The sequence below is a fragment of the Eleginops maclovinus genome, chromosome 13 (assembly GCF_036324505.1).
Source record: "Eleginops maclovinus isolate JMC-PN-2008 ecotype Puerto Natales chromosome 13, JC_Emac_rtc_rv5, whole genome shotgun sequence".
NCBI classification, from domain to species: Eukaryota; Metazoa; Chordata; class Actinopteri; order Perciformes; family Eleginopidae; genus Eleginops; species Eleginops maclovinus.
Window position 1 is genome coordinate 21921450 of NC_086361.1, and position 16072 is coordinate 21937521.

The 16072-nt window shown below is 41.1% G+C and overlaps 1 protein-coding gene across 1 annotated transcript in view; it reads left to right on the plus strand.

The window, feature by feature from the left end:
- Positions 1-16072, plus strand: part of LOC134874981 (CMP-N-acetylneuraminate-beta-galactosamide-alpha-2,3-sialyltransferase 1-like) — a 61300-nt gene that overhangs the window by 34184 nt on the left and 11044 nt on the right. The window contains exons 2-3 of the mRNA XM_063899307.1: positions 2715-3244; positions 5831-6024. Coding sequence (XP_063755377.1) covers positions 2954-3244; positions 5831-6024 — 485 coding nt within the window. The 5' untranslated portion in view covers positions 2715-2953. The remainder of the gene's footprint in view (positions 1-2714; positions 3245-5830; positions 6025-16072) is intronic.

The following is a 16072-nucleotide window of genomic DNA, read 5'->3' on the forward strand; positions in this document are numbered from 1 at the left end:
TGTCTTTCTTCTTCTGCTGTTCCCTTTAGTGTTTACTTCCTGTCTGTCTTCTTCTGCTGTTCCCTTTAGTGTTCACTTCCTGTCTGTCTTCTTCTGCTGTTCCCTTTAGTGTTTACTTCCTGTCTGTCTTCTTCTGCTGTTCCCTTTAGTGTTCACTTCCTGTCTGTCTTCTTCTGCTGTTCCCTTTAGTGTTCACTTCCTGTCTGTCTTTTTCAGCTGTTCCTGTTAGTGTTCACTTCCTGTCTGTCTTCTTCTGCTGTTCCCTTTAGTGTTCACTTCCTGTCTTTCTTCTTCTGCTGTTCCCGTTAGTGTTTACTTCCTGTCTTTCTTCTTCTGCTGTTCCCTTTAGTGTTCACTTCCTGTCTTTCTTCTTCTGCTGTTCCCTTTAGTGTTACTTCCTGTCTGTCTTCTTATCCTCTTTCCTTCACTTGTTATATTTGTCTCTACTTTACTGGGGACAGTTCAGATATTCTCCCCGTGTTTTCTGATAGTTGAAATCTAATGTTTGTTGTCCAAAGCTGACGTTAAATCGACCGGACTACTTTCTGTGGACTGATATCACTGCATATAGTACCATGAGCGTCCTTAGCAACGGTCTGTTCTCCCTAGCAACGGTCTGTAAAATTAGCAACCTGTGAAATGGCCAAATCAACCAATCAGAATTGAGTGTTCAAATAAGCTGTGTAATCAGAATCAGAATCAAGTGTGTTGCTAGGAACGTTTACACATACAAATAATTTAATTTGGTGTCTGGTGGCGCCGACAGAAACAATCTAGGTAAATAAGTGTTTTATTTAAAAAATTGTTAATGAAAAGTATTCACACCAAATTCTAATTTAAATATACAAAGAACCTTAAAGTTAAAACTAAATAAAAACACCTAGGACAGTGAGTGTACTGCAATATATGTCAACCTACAGTGAGTGTATTTTAAAGTGGAGGGCTGTGCAGAACACGGCTCACAGTATTGATCATACTATACTAATAATAATACATATTAAGTCGACTAATGAATAATGACTCCAGGGATATCAAGTAATGCAAAATGCTATGCATGAAAAATACTTTTAGTATCTTTGAATGCTAATACTTTTACTCTTTTCTATGCCAGACTTTTTTATAGCAACAGCATTTCTACACCTACAAGATCCTTCCCCACAGGTGTATTCATAGAGGTGTCCATTATAAGTTTCCAGGTATCCTTGCCAAAATTGCTGCCTTTGACAAAAAGCAACCTTGAGCTGTATGCAAATCCACTCTGCTGTGAGTTACGGAGCTCTGAACAGCAGATGGGATCACTTATAAAGCGTACTGCGCATTGGCCTGTGTCACTGCTGCTGATAAACAGCTGTACAGTTTGTTTTGCTGCTCCGATAAGGCGAGGGAAAATCAACAGGCAGGCAGTGTCGCTGCGCAGTCTTTTCTCTGAGTCTTAAACCCAATCCTCTTTGCTTCCCTCCAGGGTGGAATTTGAATGACCTGATCAATTTCTAATCAGGAAGGACCCACCGTCTCTCGTTCTCCCTTTGTAGTAAAAGACTTTCTCACAAATCCTTTATATGGAGGGCTCACTCAGAAATTGTGGAGAGCAAAAGGCAGGTATTCTTTTTTCAGATATACGTCTCGGCGTGTGCGGGGATGATAGGATTCTATCTGCGCCGTGGATCTGCTGTTAACTAAATATAGATGCATTTGTGAAGTCCCGAACTCAGCTGCACATCAGAATGAAACCTGTGTTTGAAAGGCAGAGGTGGCTGTTTCATGTTTAAATTAAACCCCGGGTGGTCCGCCTGCTTTATCAGTCATAAAAGGCAAAAAGAAAACCCCTGTCTCTATTTTATTCTGGTAATTGTGTAGCAGGTTACTGACTGACTGGTCTCTAGAAGATACCAGTTTCCACCAGTGCTGCCATAGCGTTTTTGTCAGATGTTCCTCCAATTTGTATATAAAAGTGGAGGTGGATGTGGTTATCTTTTCATGCAATTTAACTGTAGTCAGCTTTACACTTGTTTGACCACCTTGGTGTCACAGAAGCTGAATTTTCCTTTAGCTAATTTAACCAGTTCCAGTATCCTTTACTTCCAAATCCACCATTAGCCTTTAGGCCCTCTGTGTATAAGCATGTGTTTCAATGTGTCACTACTTGAGTTACTATTTCAGCCATTTATCCACAGCTTTTAGGTCGTTATTTGAACAATGTTTCCTTGTTGCAAAGATTAGATTTTTACAGATATTTCTAGATTTTTGTCCAACTTGAAAAACTCCCACGGGCATCATGTAGATCTTTGGGCATTTATTAAGTCTTGAAAAACACAATTTCAGGAATGTAATGCGGTTGGTGCGTTTGGACTTTCATTTTATGTTCGTTAACAAAAGCAGCTTCCAGGGGTGGGGGAACTGTAATCATGTTCACAATCAATGGAGACATTTCTGCTGCTTGATGGTCTTTTTAAGAGCTGAGAGACTGCCGAACATCGTGTGTAATTTGGCAGTCTTGAAGGAGAAAAACAAAGCAATAATCAAGGAAATGAAAACTGCACGGTAAACAGGAGCAGATGTTACGTAGGGTTTGATCGTTGAACTGTTTGTACATAAACGAGAATCCTGGGTAAATGTTCACTCCACTGTTTGTTTGAAGTAAAAAAGTAACCAGAGGCTGTTCTACCCATTGGTCCCAGCCTGTGTCACAAAATGTACTTTTATTTGTCTTCTAGGTGGATCATCAAACAATGGCTTACTGATTCACTCACCCCACAGAGTCAACAGCAGAATGAAAGCAGGACTAACTCAACCGTCCGGGAGCCGTCTGAATCAGTAGGTCTACTTTTCTTTGGTGTGGATTACTCTTCCAACAAACCACCTCAATGACTTACATCAGGGTCTTTCATGAACCCAATCTTGAGCCTGCAATCGCACACCAGTGAGACATTTGAACCCTGACACTTGTGACACCATGCCTCTACTGAAGCGTAGGAAAATCAGGACTTTAGTTTTTCTTTTTTGCGTCATTTCATTCACGACATTCCTGTTCAGCTACACGTTCCGGGACCCCTCGCTGTACTTCTTCAAGTACGCGTTTCGCCTGTCGGACAACTTCTTCTCCAAGGGGCTTTGCGCCTGTCAGCGGTGCATGACGGAGCTGGAGGACGACCCCTGGTTCTCCGAGCGCTTCAATCAGTCCTTCAACCCTCTGATGTCCAGGGAGAACAGCGTCCTCTCTGATGAGACCTTCAAGTGGTGGCAGGTGAGATTCAGGGGGATTTGTTTTCTGGGGGATTTGCAATGTTGTCCTGGAAAAAGGCCCAACTCTTTTTGTGTCTTTAGCCATGCCTTAAAACACACCCTGCCTCGTCTGATTTACCCCAGCATAATCCACATCGTTAAGAGTTGAAGAAGACTTAATGGTTACTGGGGTAATAAATCCAGCGATCTTTTCATAGACTTCTATACAATCTGACTTCCTTTTTCCACATCCGCTTGCCTTTTTAGACCTAGCAGTTGCCCCTCGGTCCAAATGGCAAATAATTACTCCTGCCAGAACAAAACACAAATGTAAAGATGACAAGTTGAGGTTTTACGGGAGGTTTTTTTTGCCCTGGCACACTGCCTTTATGGAGTCTCTGCTGGTTACACAAGTAATTGTACAGATTAAATGAACAATTTAATTGAACCATGCATTGCTATCTGTCTCCACCTACCTGTCCGGTCTTTATGCTTGGTGTCCGGTGGCTTTAGCTTACTTTGCATGCCGTCAATTAGAGCTTATATGTTAATCCGTACTTGTGTAGTTCCACCTGACACTGCAGCTGGTGGAGGAATATTTATCCCTGCCTCTTCCTTATAATGGATTTGTCAACAGTACGATTACTAGAGTGTTAAATGGTTGCTTAACGAGGAAAAACCCTTGGATTCTACACCGAAAACTGGAATTTACTGCCAGTGTAGCTAAAACATGTCCTCATATTAACCTTGCTTTATTGGAAACATCTCAATGAATACTTCTTTAATACAATAGGTGTATTATGGAAGTTTTCTTGTTCAAAACCTCTTTGTGGTAGATGAGAATTCCCGTCAACTATATAAATAATTACCTACCAGCCTTAATTAAATTCCATCCGACCAATATATAAAGTACCTTCTGTACATCCCATTATTAGGGTACTGCTCTCTAAATTAGAAAAGCCAATTCACAAAATTTATGTCACACAATTATCCTACCTTTCTCTGGAAGGCATCCAGTGCCCGAGGCGTTCCTGCATTCCCCTCACACTGTGTCCAATTAGAGGCAAGAATAGAAAAAATGACTGCAAGGTTGCCTCCTGTCACTTCTCATTCCTGGAAATGCTGCTCACAGCGAGCGCAGTGAGGTAAGTGTCACATATCAACGGCAGCCCGGCCAGATGGTTTCGGGGCTGTGCGGCTGTAAAAAGGTATGACCTGCAGGTTTACCCGGGCGATTTCCTCCAATGATAGGTCAAAGCGAACATGCAAGATACGAGTAATTACATAAAACCACAGTTTTGAATTAGGCAGAATATGTTCTTGGTTGGACGTTATCAGGATACAAAAAGGTAACCCTTACAGTTGCATCTAAGAATTGGGGATTAGTAGCAGGATTACAGAGTAAGTAAACAACTAAAAAGATCATAGAGTTTGTTGTAAAGGATCAGCTGTTTGCTCTCCTCCGTCAGCTGTTCGGTTCTGTTGGCTAATACTTTAAGTGTGAATCTATACGCCTACTGCCTGAATCTGATGTTCCCTTTCAGCAGCTGGATAAACATGAACTATAGTTTAGTCAGACAACTCACGTGTTTCATTAACATGTTCATTAGAAACAGTATATAGTTTGAGTTTGGCGTCTAGGCTCGGGCCTCATCACTCCACATATTAACACAGAACACTGAGTGATGATTGGATAACTATCCCCCGAGCCTACAGGTCGAAGCTAGGTAAGAAGCTGGGGTGGTGGTGGGGCAGGCGGTGGGGAACGCAGTAGCAGCAGCAGCATTAGCGAGGCAGAGGTAGGCGGATCCAACGGCTTAAATAGAGCGCCAGATTAGGAGACTGTGTTTGGTTGGTTGCAAGAGTGACGAGGGACGTTATGTGCGAATGTATCATTGGTGCTCAAGTTGACTGCCTGAACTAGCTCGCTGGCTTCGCTCCATTTTGCTCCGAAATGTCTTTATATTGTTGGTGAAATTAGCCATTTAAGATATCAGAAATCAGAAAATAGTTAGACATTTTTTTAGGCAACAACTCAGAAAACGTTAAAAAAAATCGGAGTTTTTTTTAAATTAAATTATTTGGAATAGTTTTACAAATGCAACCAAACTCTCTGAAGGAACATTTAAAATCACGCAATCAATACATTTGTATTTTACAACATGGCCTTAGAAAAAAGAGTCCAATATATGTTGTGTTACCTGGGAGTTTAGTTCTAGGATTAAAAAGTGCTTAATGGTTCCCCCAGTGTTGTATTGGCAAGTAGAAAATGCCTCTGCATGAATCCTAGGAGCATAAATCACTTAAACTCAGCGTTAAAGATTGCAGAACCTTCTGTATCTGCAGCAGAACAATACACACCAGAATTCTGTACACACACACACACACACTCCTGTCTCTGCAAGTTCAAAGCCACCAGAAGAAGGCCAGGCCAAAAGAGCCCCCGCAGACCAGGCTAAGCCGCCCCTGAGGTTATTTCTGAAATGTTCCCGGCATCTCGAGCTCTGCTGCCCTTGTTCAATCACTTCAACCTAAAGTGGCCCCGGAGCCGAGGCCCTTTCTCCCCCTCTCTGTCTCTCTCTGAGGTCTGTGTTTGCTGTGTCTCCAGTGGTTGCAGTCAGAGAGGCAGCCGGCCAACTTCACTGAAGTGGTGGACGAGTTGTTCCAAGTCATCCCCGATGAGATGCTCTACATGGACGCCGGGCCCGAGCGCTGCAGGACCTGCTCAGTGGTGGGGAACTCTGGGAACCTGAAGGGCGCGCACTACGGCGACCTCATCGACTCCAGTGATTTTGTCATAAGGTCAGTGAGCACTTCAATCTGGACTGGGACTCACAGAGCAGTGCAGTCTCCGATTGCTGACATTTGCTATGACATTTGTTTATTGTTTTCAGTCCTACTGGCTTTAAAGCTGTAGCATGTAATTTTACCTCGTGCAAATATTGAAAAATGGATTGAAATGCCCTGAAACGATTTAGCATTTTACAACTTCTGGTTCCCTCTTATCATTGTCAACGTGTTTGGTTAGATGCCTAAAATAAGGTCTGTCGTTAACACAAGCTAAAGAGACTTTAACTAAACGTCACGCCCAACATTAGCCGCATTTAGCTTAGCGGTGGTGAACTGAAGTCATGTGACCGTGCTGTAGTTCCTTTATAGCCCAACATTAGCCTCCTTTAGCTTAGCGGTGGTGACGTGAAGTCATGTGACCGTGCTGTCGTTCCTTTATAGCCCAACATTAGCTTCTTTAGCTTAGCGGTGGTGAACTTAAGTCATGTGACCGTGCTGTAGTTCCTTTATAGCCCAACATTAGCTTCTTTAGCTTAGCGGTGGTGAACTTAAGTCATGTGACCGTGCTGTAGTTCCTTTATAGCCCAACATTAGCTTCTTTAGCTTAGCGGTGGTGACGTGAAGTCATGTGACCGTGCTGTAGTTCCTTTATAGCCCAACATTAGCCTCCTTTAGCTTAGCGGTGGTGACGTGAAGTCATGTGACCGTGCTGTAGTTCCTTTATAGCCCAACATTAGCTTCTTTAGCTTAGCGGTGGTGACGTGAAGTCATGTGACCGTGCTGTAGTTCCTTTATAGCCCAACATTAGCCGCCTATAGCTTAGCGGTGGTGACGTGGGCCTAGCTTTTTACTTCTGGAGATTGCATTTATGCCCCTTAATTTGTTAGCCTGTTTTGCCGTTGTATGACTGGACTCCTTTACTAAGTTTAAGCTTAAGAGTTTTAGGCTTTTTTTGTCCATCCTCCACAGCAGTGATCAATCAAATGAGCTGCTAAACATCCGTCATATTATTATTCTCAACACATATTTGTTTTGTTTCATAATCAGTTAATTGAAAAGGCTTTTATTTCAGTCTCATCTATTTCTGCCTCGCCACAGCATGCACTCAGCACAGATGTGTGTTTGGGGATTTTCTTTCACACTCCTTCGTTCTGCGCTTGCTTACATCTTGAGAAAATTTACTTAACTAAGCAGCAGATGAAAACAATTTTCGGGTTTGAGAATTCAAATGTTTATCCGGCGCCTCGGGGCGACACGCAGGGAAAAGAGTTTGTCGCTCGCTGTAATCTGTCACACCAATTCTCAGCTCTGCAGAGAGAATGAATTAGGAAATAGATGGAAAGGTGATTTTCTGAAGGGATTTGTGGGTGTGCTCTGTGCCACAGAACTGCTTTCTTTATGATAAAAAAACAATAGGCTTATTTGGACGTCAAAGAGTAAACAAACACTCGCTCAGACTTTCAACGCACTGATCTGCAGGGGCGGAATATGCAAATGAAGTATTATCCCCTTTAATTATAATATTATACAACACTGTTAATGGATGTAATTGATGCTAAATAAATAAATCAATGTCATATGAGTTCAGAAATTATATAGCCCTTCAGTCCAGTAAGTGTGAAAAGAGACAGAGAATCCATTATGTATTTTTGCTCACATCCTCCAAAGCCTCCTTTTTAAACCATTATGAATATTAAATCCCCTTGTTTGCTCAGCAGATTGCTGTGGTAAAATAGATTTGAGTCACACAAGGAGTCTTTGCATCGACCGAATGCGAAACCAAGCTTGATGGATTTTGAATAATGATGTTTGAAGTCGTCATTAAAATTAGATTATTTTTTCCGTTCTTCTAAGACGTAAGTGATAGGCTGACACTTTATTTGGACGTCTAATCGTAAAGATTCAGAGTTCGTGTTTCAGTGCAGATAAGAACAACATCCTGGTCTTAAAGTCGATGCTTTTATCTAGTAAATACGAAAGTATAGCTAGCTTTATGAAGTAGGAGACACAGATAGCAGAGTCGCACTTCCTCTCTGCTGTTGCCCCGACACACGCAGCGTGGAGATAAGGAAGAACAATCTGGACAAAACAACAGGACCGGCCCGGTCGGTGCTTGTCTTGCATCGTGATCAGTTTAGTGAAATGGAAACTTAAACATGAGAGGCATAACAACACTGTGGTTGTGTGTGAATGTGGCATGAATAATACAGCTGAAACAAATTGGAATTAAATTATGCAACATAATGGAAAGGGGAACAAAGAGAGTAAGTATGAGTGACATGTTTGCCCTACTATACTCTTTCCTGTAGTGTGTTATAGCTTTCTGTGCATGTAAATGGTCTGCAAAGGCCAAAATCCCTGTGTTCCCTCCACAGGAAGTCCTCAAAAAGGAAAACTCAACAATAATGTAAAAGCTGCTTATGGATTCACATAATGTTGCATGCTGATTAAAACTCGATGCACTGCCGGGACTAATCTCTTCTTCAGAAGTTGATTTATAGCTTGACCTATCGCACCAGCAAACATCTTGCATTTCAGGTAGGTTACTATATGTTGCCTGCATAAATCTAAACTGATATTTACAGGTTTTGTAAAACGAATAAATACATTTACGGAAACATTAGAGCCTGGTGAAATGATGCCATGCCATTGTTTCCATATTCCCATTGGACCCAAACGCTAATTTGTCCAACAACCCTGTTATCCCGAATACAAAAGCCAATTGTTCTGAAAGCCCATTACTCAGGAATGACCCACTCTCCCTGCAACAAACAGAAGCACCTGGCTATTTATGGTGCACAACAATGTAATTAGACCTTTCCAGGTGAAATGTTTTCTTTTGGGAAAAACCTTTGACTGTTTACGGCAGTTAAATGTTGCATTACAAATGTCTTGGCTCTTTTGTTCAGTTTGATCCTGGTTTCATTTTGAAGGACTCTGCTTGTACTTCTTGTTTTACACCCTGCCTTTTTTTGTTCTTCCCAGCAGTCAGCCCTACCCTGAGTTCTCCCACCTGGGTTTTTAATTGTTGTTCCCTTGTTGACTTCCCCTTATTCTTTTTCAGTTCATCATTCCAACCAGTTCATAGCATGAATGTTTTTTTTCCCCTTGTGACCAGCCTTCGTGTTTCACATCCTCGTCTTTTGAAACGCACCTGTAGACGATTACACAATCACCGACTTCCACATTTGTTTAGCTGTTTCTGGTTAAGTTGTAAAATGTTAATTGCTTTTAACCCATCCTTTGTATTTTGAACAGAATGAACTAAAAAGCTGGAACTCAAAACATTAGAAAAGAAACCCTCAAAGGATAAAAAAGTAAGACTTATTACTGATATCGATGACAAAGACTCAAAGGAGACACACCTCCTTATTACACAAGAGACCAATTAACTTGTGACACTCAGCAGAACAAATCAGGGCTTCCTGACAGGAAGTCAAACTACACGAGATGGAAGATGAGTCACCCTTTGAAATAAAACAGGCAATAAATAGATACTTACATACTTCATAATAAGGATTATTTGAGGACTACTGTAGATCCTTTTTTTTTAAATCTCATGTACCTGCCAAACCCTAACCCTAATTTGAGAAAAAATAGAGAACTCAAACTCATTTTGCATAGCAATTGAAACCGCTAAGGAAGTAAAAGGGTTAAAACTACCTGAAAATCAGGTAGAAGTTGTACTCTGTTATGACAGATGGAGAATGCGGATAGGAAGGTCTTATCAGGAATAACCAGAATTCCTCTTAAATGTCCGATAGCAAATTTCCCACAAGCATTTACTGGCATGCTTCTTAATTCATCCCAGCGTGGCTCTGTAAACCTGCTGTGACATGTTGGCTCGGTACAAAGCCACATTACTGCACTTATCTTCTTCGCCAGCCCCCGCTGCGACAACAGCACAGCATTGTCTACCAATTCAATTATAGGATGGTGGGAGAGCAGAGTTATTCTTTGCCATTACTAGAAGGGGTTTCCTGCTGGAAGATGTGGAGAAAATATGCAGTTTTCTTTTTATTTATTCAAGCCTGAAATTTACATTTGGAGTCTTGCTTAGCTGGACGTCTTAGTGATAAGTGTAAAGGACTTGTATAGAGGTCTATGAGAAAATTACCGCATCTCTCACTCGATTAATTATCTCAGTATTAATTTCCCTGACAATTTGTTTCAATAATGTTAATCACTAGCTCCAGTCGTCTTCATAACAGGATGATCACTTTTCTTTTAATTAAGGTCTCATTTAGACAATATAGTACAGAGGTCTATGAGAAAATTACCCCACGTCTCCAGCATAGGGAGGTTCTTTGTGGTTGCCATATAGCTACGATATTTTTTTCAGGCATTGTCTATCTATGGATTTTTCAGATGTATCTATTCAAGCCTGAGCCTTAGATTAGGAGTCTTGCTTAGCTGGACATCTTAGTGCTGAGTGTAAACAACTTTTATAGAGGTCTATGAGAAAATTACCGCACCTCTCACTCAAGTAATTATCTCAGTGATCATTTCCCTGACAATGTTGTGATCTTAGTTACTAACTCCAGTCTTCTTCATTACAGGATGATCTATTTTGTTTTAATTAAGGTCTCATTTACAGCAATTTAGACATTATTGTACAGAGGTCTATGAGAAAATTACCCCACGTCTTCAGCATCGGTTTTTTGGAGGGGTGTTCTTTGCAGTTGCCAGATAGCTACCACAGTTTTGTTACAGCATTTTCTATCTATGGATTTGTCAGATGTATTTATTCAAGCCTTAGCTTTACATTTGGAGTCCTACTTGTTTGGAAGTGTTATTGCTGAGAGTAAAGGACTTTTATAGAGGTCTATGAGAAAATTACACCACTCCATACTCAAATAATTATCTCAGTGATCGTTCCCCTGACAACGTTATAATCCTAAAGGCTAGTTTCCAGTCTTCTTCAATACAGGATGATCTATTTGGTTTTAATTAAGGTCTCATTTAGAGCAATTTAGTCACTTTTGTATAGAGGTCTATGAGAAAAAATGACCCCAAGTCTTCAGCATATGCGTGTTGGGCGGGGGCTAACACAGTTTTGTCTGCCAATGTCTATCTATGGATATTTCAGATGCATTTATTCGAGCCTGAGCTTTACATTTGGAGTCTTGCTTGGTTGGAAGTCTTAGTGCTAAGGGTATTGTATAGAGGTCTATAAAAAAAAAATTAGCCCACTCCTCACTCAATTTATCACTTCAGTAATCATTCCCCTGACGATGCAATGTACGGGGTCTTTCTATTTATTCGAGCCTCAGCTTTTTATTTTGGACTCTTGCTTGGTTGGAGGTGTTAGTGCTGAGACTAAAGGTCAGCCTATCTATGCCGAACAACACTCTATACAGAATGCATTTTCATGAAATCTTGCTCCCTCCATATCTAGACAAATAAGACTTGTGTAATCACTCACATCTCTTTCGAACACAACATCTGATCACATGCAATGACATTCTCTCAGTACTGCTCTGCTCCGAGGCGCGCAAGCATATCTTATTCGGAACAAAGTAGGCTGCCTTCGATGTGTGATTGTCTCATCCTTCATATTTACTCTGCTGAATTGGGGATCAGTCATGCTTATATTCCATAGCATGATGTAAGCCCTTGCAAATAGCTTCATTAAGATGGATCTTAAAGCCAGAAAATGGAATAGGTAGGCGCATCACATTTGTGACTCAAAAATCCCTGTTTGAAATTGCCTTTAAAACCAGGATTTCACACAACTTTTCAGAAAATGTCTCATAACTAGTAATAATGTCCTTGTAAACCTCTTGAAAAGATTCAGATATTGAACTTTTTCCTTCCTCTGTGAGAGTGTTATTACCATAATGATAAGCTCCAGAGGGCTCATGAATAAGTGCCTCTTACCCATCAACAACCTCTGACCAAGGACACATAAACTGCACTTTGTGTTTGTAATCAGCGCCCTAAAGCTTCAGCAGAGCTCATGCATTGAAAGCTTGTTTTTGCATCATTCCTCCCTATTGTTGTCTTGATTATAGCACAATGAGAAAAGTGCTTCCAAAGATCCTTCATTACGTGAAAAACCCAATCGAGACTTAATTTTCCTGAGTTTTGAAACCACTCTGCAATCAATCCCGTCCTCGGTTATATTATTTGGTATTGTGACACCATTGGTGTTCAGGGGCTTCATTGTGCTACCCACGCTATAAATGTGTTAAATTCAGCTATTGCACGTTACACCAATTTGTTCACATCTATTGTCTCAAGTGTATCTTGGCTTGTTGTATGGATGCACCATTAAAGATTATTTATATTTCATCCTGCTGTTTATACGTTGAGGAACAGAGGGAAATGTGTGTGATTATCTGATCTATTTAAAGCACACAGAGCATGCATAGCAGTGAATTATTCCTTGAACAAAGTCTGATTGGTATATTAAAGAAAGGAGTGGAGCATGCAGACTGACAAGCTGGATTTAAACTTAGCAGGGAGCCCTACATTTTGATTTATAGCCTCTCTAGAAACTTGTGTCGTAAGTGATCAGGCTGTTTTGTGCCGTGTTATTATTCCCCAAAGTAATCGTGGGTACATTCCTTTGTTTACTTTCTAATTCAGATCGATGTTGGGAATGGTTGCCCTGTATCACCGCTGACTGGGAGTCCAATGTTAGTATTCAGATTCAGATGTATTTACTCTAGACCACACACCGTGCTGCAAAGTGGAAAAAACGCAAAACAGCAGTAGAAAGGTAAACAAGCAAATAGTACAAGCACAAAGTAAACATGTTAATCATTCACTGACAGAGGCAGAAGTTGAATCGCTTTATAGACATGTGTTCTGAAAAAGGGAAACCTTTACTCAACCTGCTCCATGTTGTGTTTACCAGCAACAATTGTAGAAACCCCAAGCAGCCAATCACAATCTCCATGTGGGGTCTCTGCAGCCGCCACAGCCCTCATGTGAGTGTACAGGCGGACACAGTGTATCTACGGTGGGGCTACAATATTAGGCTCTGATCCTACGTCCCAATGCATAACTCTAAATCCAGCATGAGCAAATATGCAACCATTGCAGTTCGCCGTCGCATTAAGTATAAAGGAAGATATGTATACTGGTTGGGAGAAAATAATAAGGTCTAGGGTTAGGGTCTTCTTTTTTGACTGATGTTATGTAATCAGAGACTCCGCCTTAAAATATGTAGTCTGGGTGAATTGGCCTGCTCACTTTTGCTTAGGCGTTTAACCTATTTTTGTGGCTTCATTATCATTTCGTAGATTAGCTCTCTCAACATCGGCCTTGCAAGGCTTAGGCTGCTTTACTGAAAGAACTAAATGCTTTTTATAAAGAAACAGCCTTTTATGTTTCATCAAAGTACAGTCAGTACTTATTTTACTGCTAAAAAAAAAGGGTTAACTGTGCTGTAAACTATGTCCTGTTTTTTGTTACCCATCAGTGTTTTGTGCATGAACCCTAAAAGCCAAACCGATTCATCTGGAAAGGACCAAAAAAATACTTTGAACTTTAAAACCACTTTTGTGGAAACGAAGCAAAAGGTAAGAGCACCCAGAATGTCAGCCAAACTGTGTGCACACACAACCTCTTACCTCTTTGTGAAGTGGATGCTTAACGAGTGTGATACACAGGATTAAGAGCCTGAGCGCTCATTATGTGGACAACGAGGGCTCCTTTACCGAGCTGTGTTAGGAGTGTTTACATTTCTTATTCTATCCTCTACCCCGTTTCATGAGCACGCTTCGCCTTTTGCCAGGCCATCATTGTCGAAAGGAATTTGTTCTCATTAAGTTACCTCTTTACATAAAGGTAATTAAACATTTTAACAGGGATTTTAGTCTTTACCGACCATTTACATGCACCAAAACCTGCTGAACACACACTACAAACAGCCCCAAAAAGCATAAAAGAGCCTCTTTTTCTATGAAACAGAATGGAGTTTACTTTTAGATGAAGCATTGATTGCAACAGACTGCTATTTATTTATTTGTTTATTCCCTACAAAGTCTACATTAGTCCACTGACCTTGGCTGCTTGTATTTCATCAGCCTACACTCAGAAACTCGGTGGATAATGTCAGGTTTTCAAGCTCCAGGAGAAAAGCAAGCTGCCAAAAGCTCACACTGTTCTCAAAAGAACCTTGAGTGCCACATCACACATATAATATTCCCCCTATTAATTACAACGCGTCAAGCTTTAAAACCACTGGGAGTCTGTTCCTTCATCTCGCTCTGCTGCAACATTCTGGTTCAGCTTCCTGATAGAAATGTACAAAGTGTTCGACCCCCCATCAGGAATGTTAGTCGACTGGAACTGCATAGTCAATTTGCAAATGTACACACACACACACTTGGGTTCACAAAGGATAGCAGCGAGGACGGGAAGAAATGAGACAGTTCTGAAATGCCTCTGACCTTTAAAGTGTTAGGTGGCTATTACATGCTGCGTGATCCGGCTGCACCTTAAGAGCACGGCGCCGTGTTCTGGAACATTGGGGTTTTGCCTTTAAGCATTATGAAGACAAATTAATAATAATTAGAAGAAAAATGTCCAACACCCTGCCGGCGGGCAAATAGCCTTGACATTAAAGATGCAATTAATCCTGTATCAGCATCACTGTCTCACTTCTCTCACACAGTACTGTAGATTTCATTGGTTTTCCAAGAGTCCTTGACTTAGCAAACCTGTCCAGCTTCACAGTTTCCTTCTTGGGCCATTTTCTGTTCTCTAGTTAGAAAGCAAGCTCTTTCAGTAACAGTGAGAACAACACCAGACTAAAAGAGCCTGCTGAATGATTAGGAGATGTGTGCAAATATTCAGACTAGTAGAAACTGGCAAACAGATCACAACTACCATGATGTGAAAACATGTTGACAGAATGGGCCCCCTTGTCCAATCAGTGTAATCTGAAATGTAGTTGAATTATAGAATAAATCTATTGTGATTGAGAAAGCAGAAATCAACAGGATTCTTTGATGGCTTCTGGACTGTTTAGGCAACGTTTCCTCATCGGCGTTTCCTTCATCGACGTTTCCTTAATCCACGTTTCCTTCATCATTGTTTCCTTCATCGACGTTTCCTTCATCAACGTTTCCTTCATCATTGTTTCCTTCATCGACGTTTCCTTCATCAACGTTTCCTTCATCATCGTTTCCTTCATCGACGTTTCCTTCATCACTGTTTCCTTCATCACTGTTTCCTTCATCGACGTTTCCTTCATCGACGTTTCCTTCATCGACGTTTCCTTCATCACTGTTTCCTTCATCAACGTTTCCTTCATCGACGTTTCCTTCATCGACGTTTCCTTCATCGACGTTTCCTTCATCAACGTTTCCTTCATCATTGTTTCCTTCATCACTGTTTCCTTCATCGACGTTTCCTTCATCACTGTTTCCTTCATCAACGTTTCCTTCATCGACGTTTCCTTCATCAACGTTTCCTTCATCACTGTTTCCTTCATCGACGTTTCCTTCATCACTGTTTCCTTCATCAACGTTTCCTTCATCGACGTTTCCTTCATCAACGTTTCCTTCATCACTGTTTCCTTCATCAACGTTTCCTTCATCACTGTTTCCTTCATCGACGTTTCCTTCATCGACGTTTCCTTCATCGACGTTTCCTTCATCGACGTTTCCTTCATCAACGTTTCCTTCATCACTGTTTCCTTCATCAACGTTTCCTTCATCACTGTTTCCTTCATCAACGTTTCCTCCATCCGCATTTCCTCCATCCACGTTTCCTTCATCACTGTTTCCTTCATCAACGTTTCCTTCATCGACGTTTCCTCCATCGGCGTTTCCTCCATCCACGTTTCCTTCATCACTGTTTCCTTCATCAACGTTTCCTTCATCGACGTTTCCTTCATCGACGTTTCCTTCATCACTGTTTCCTTCATCATTGTTTCCTTCATCAACGTTTCCTTCATCGACGTTTCCTCCATCGGCGTTTCCTCCATCCACGTTTCCTTCATCACTGTTTCCTTCATCAACGTTTCCTCCATCGGCGTTTCCTCCATCCACGTTTCCTTCATCACTGTTTCCTTCATCAACGTTTCCTTCATCATCGTTTCCTT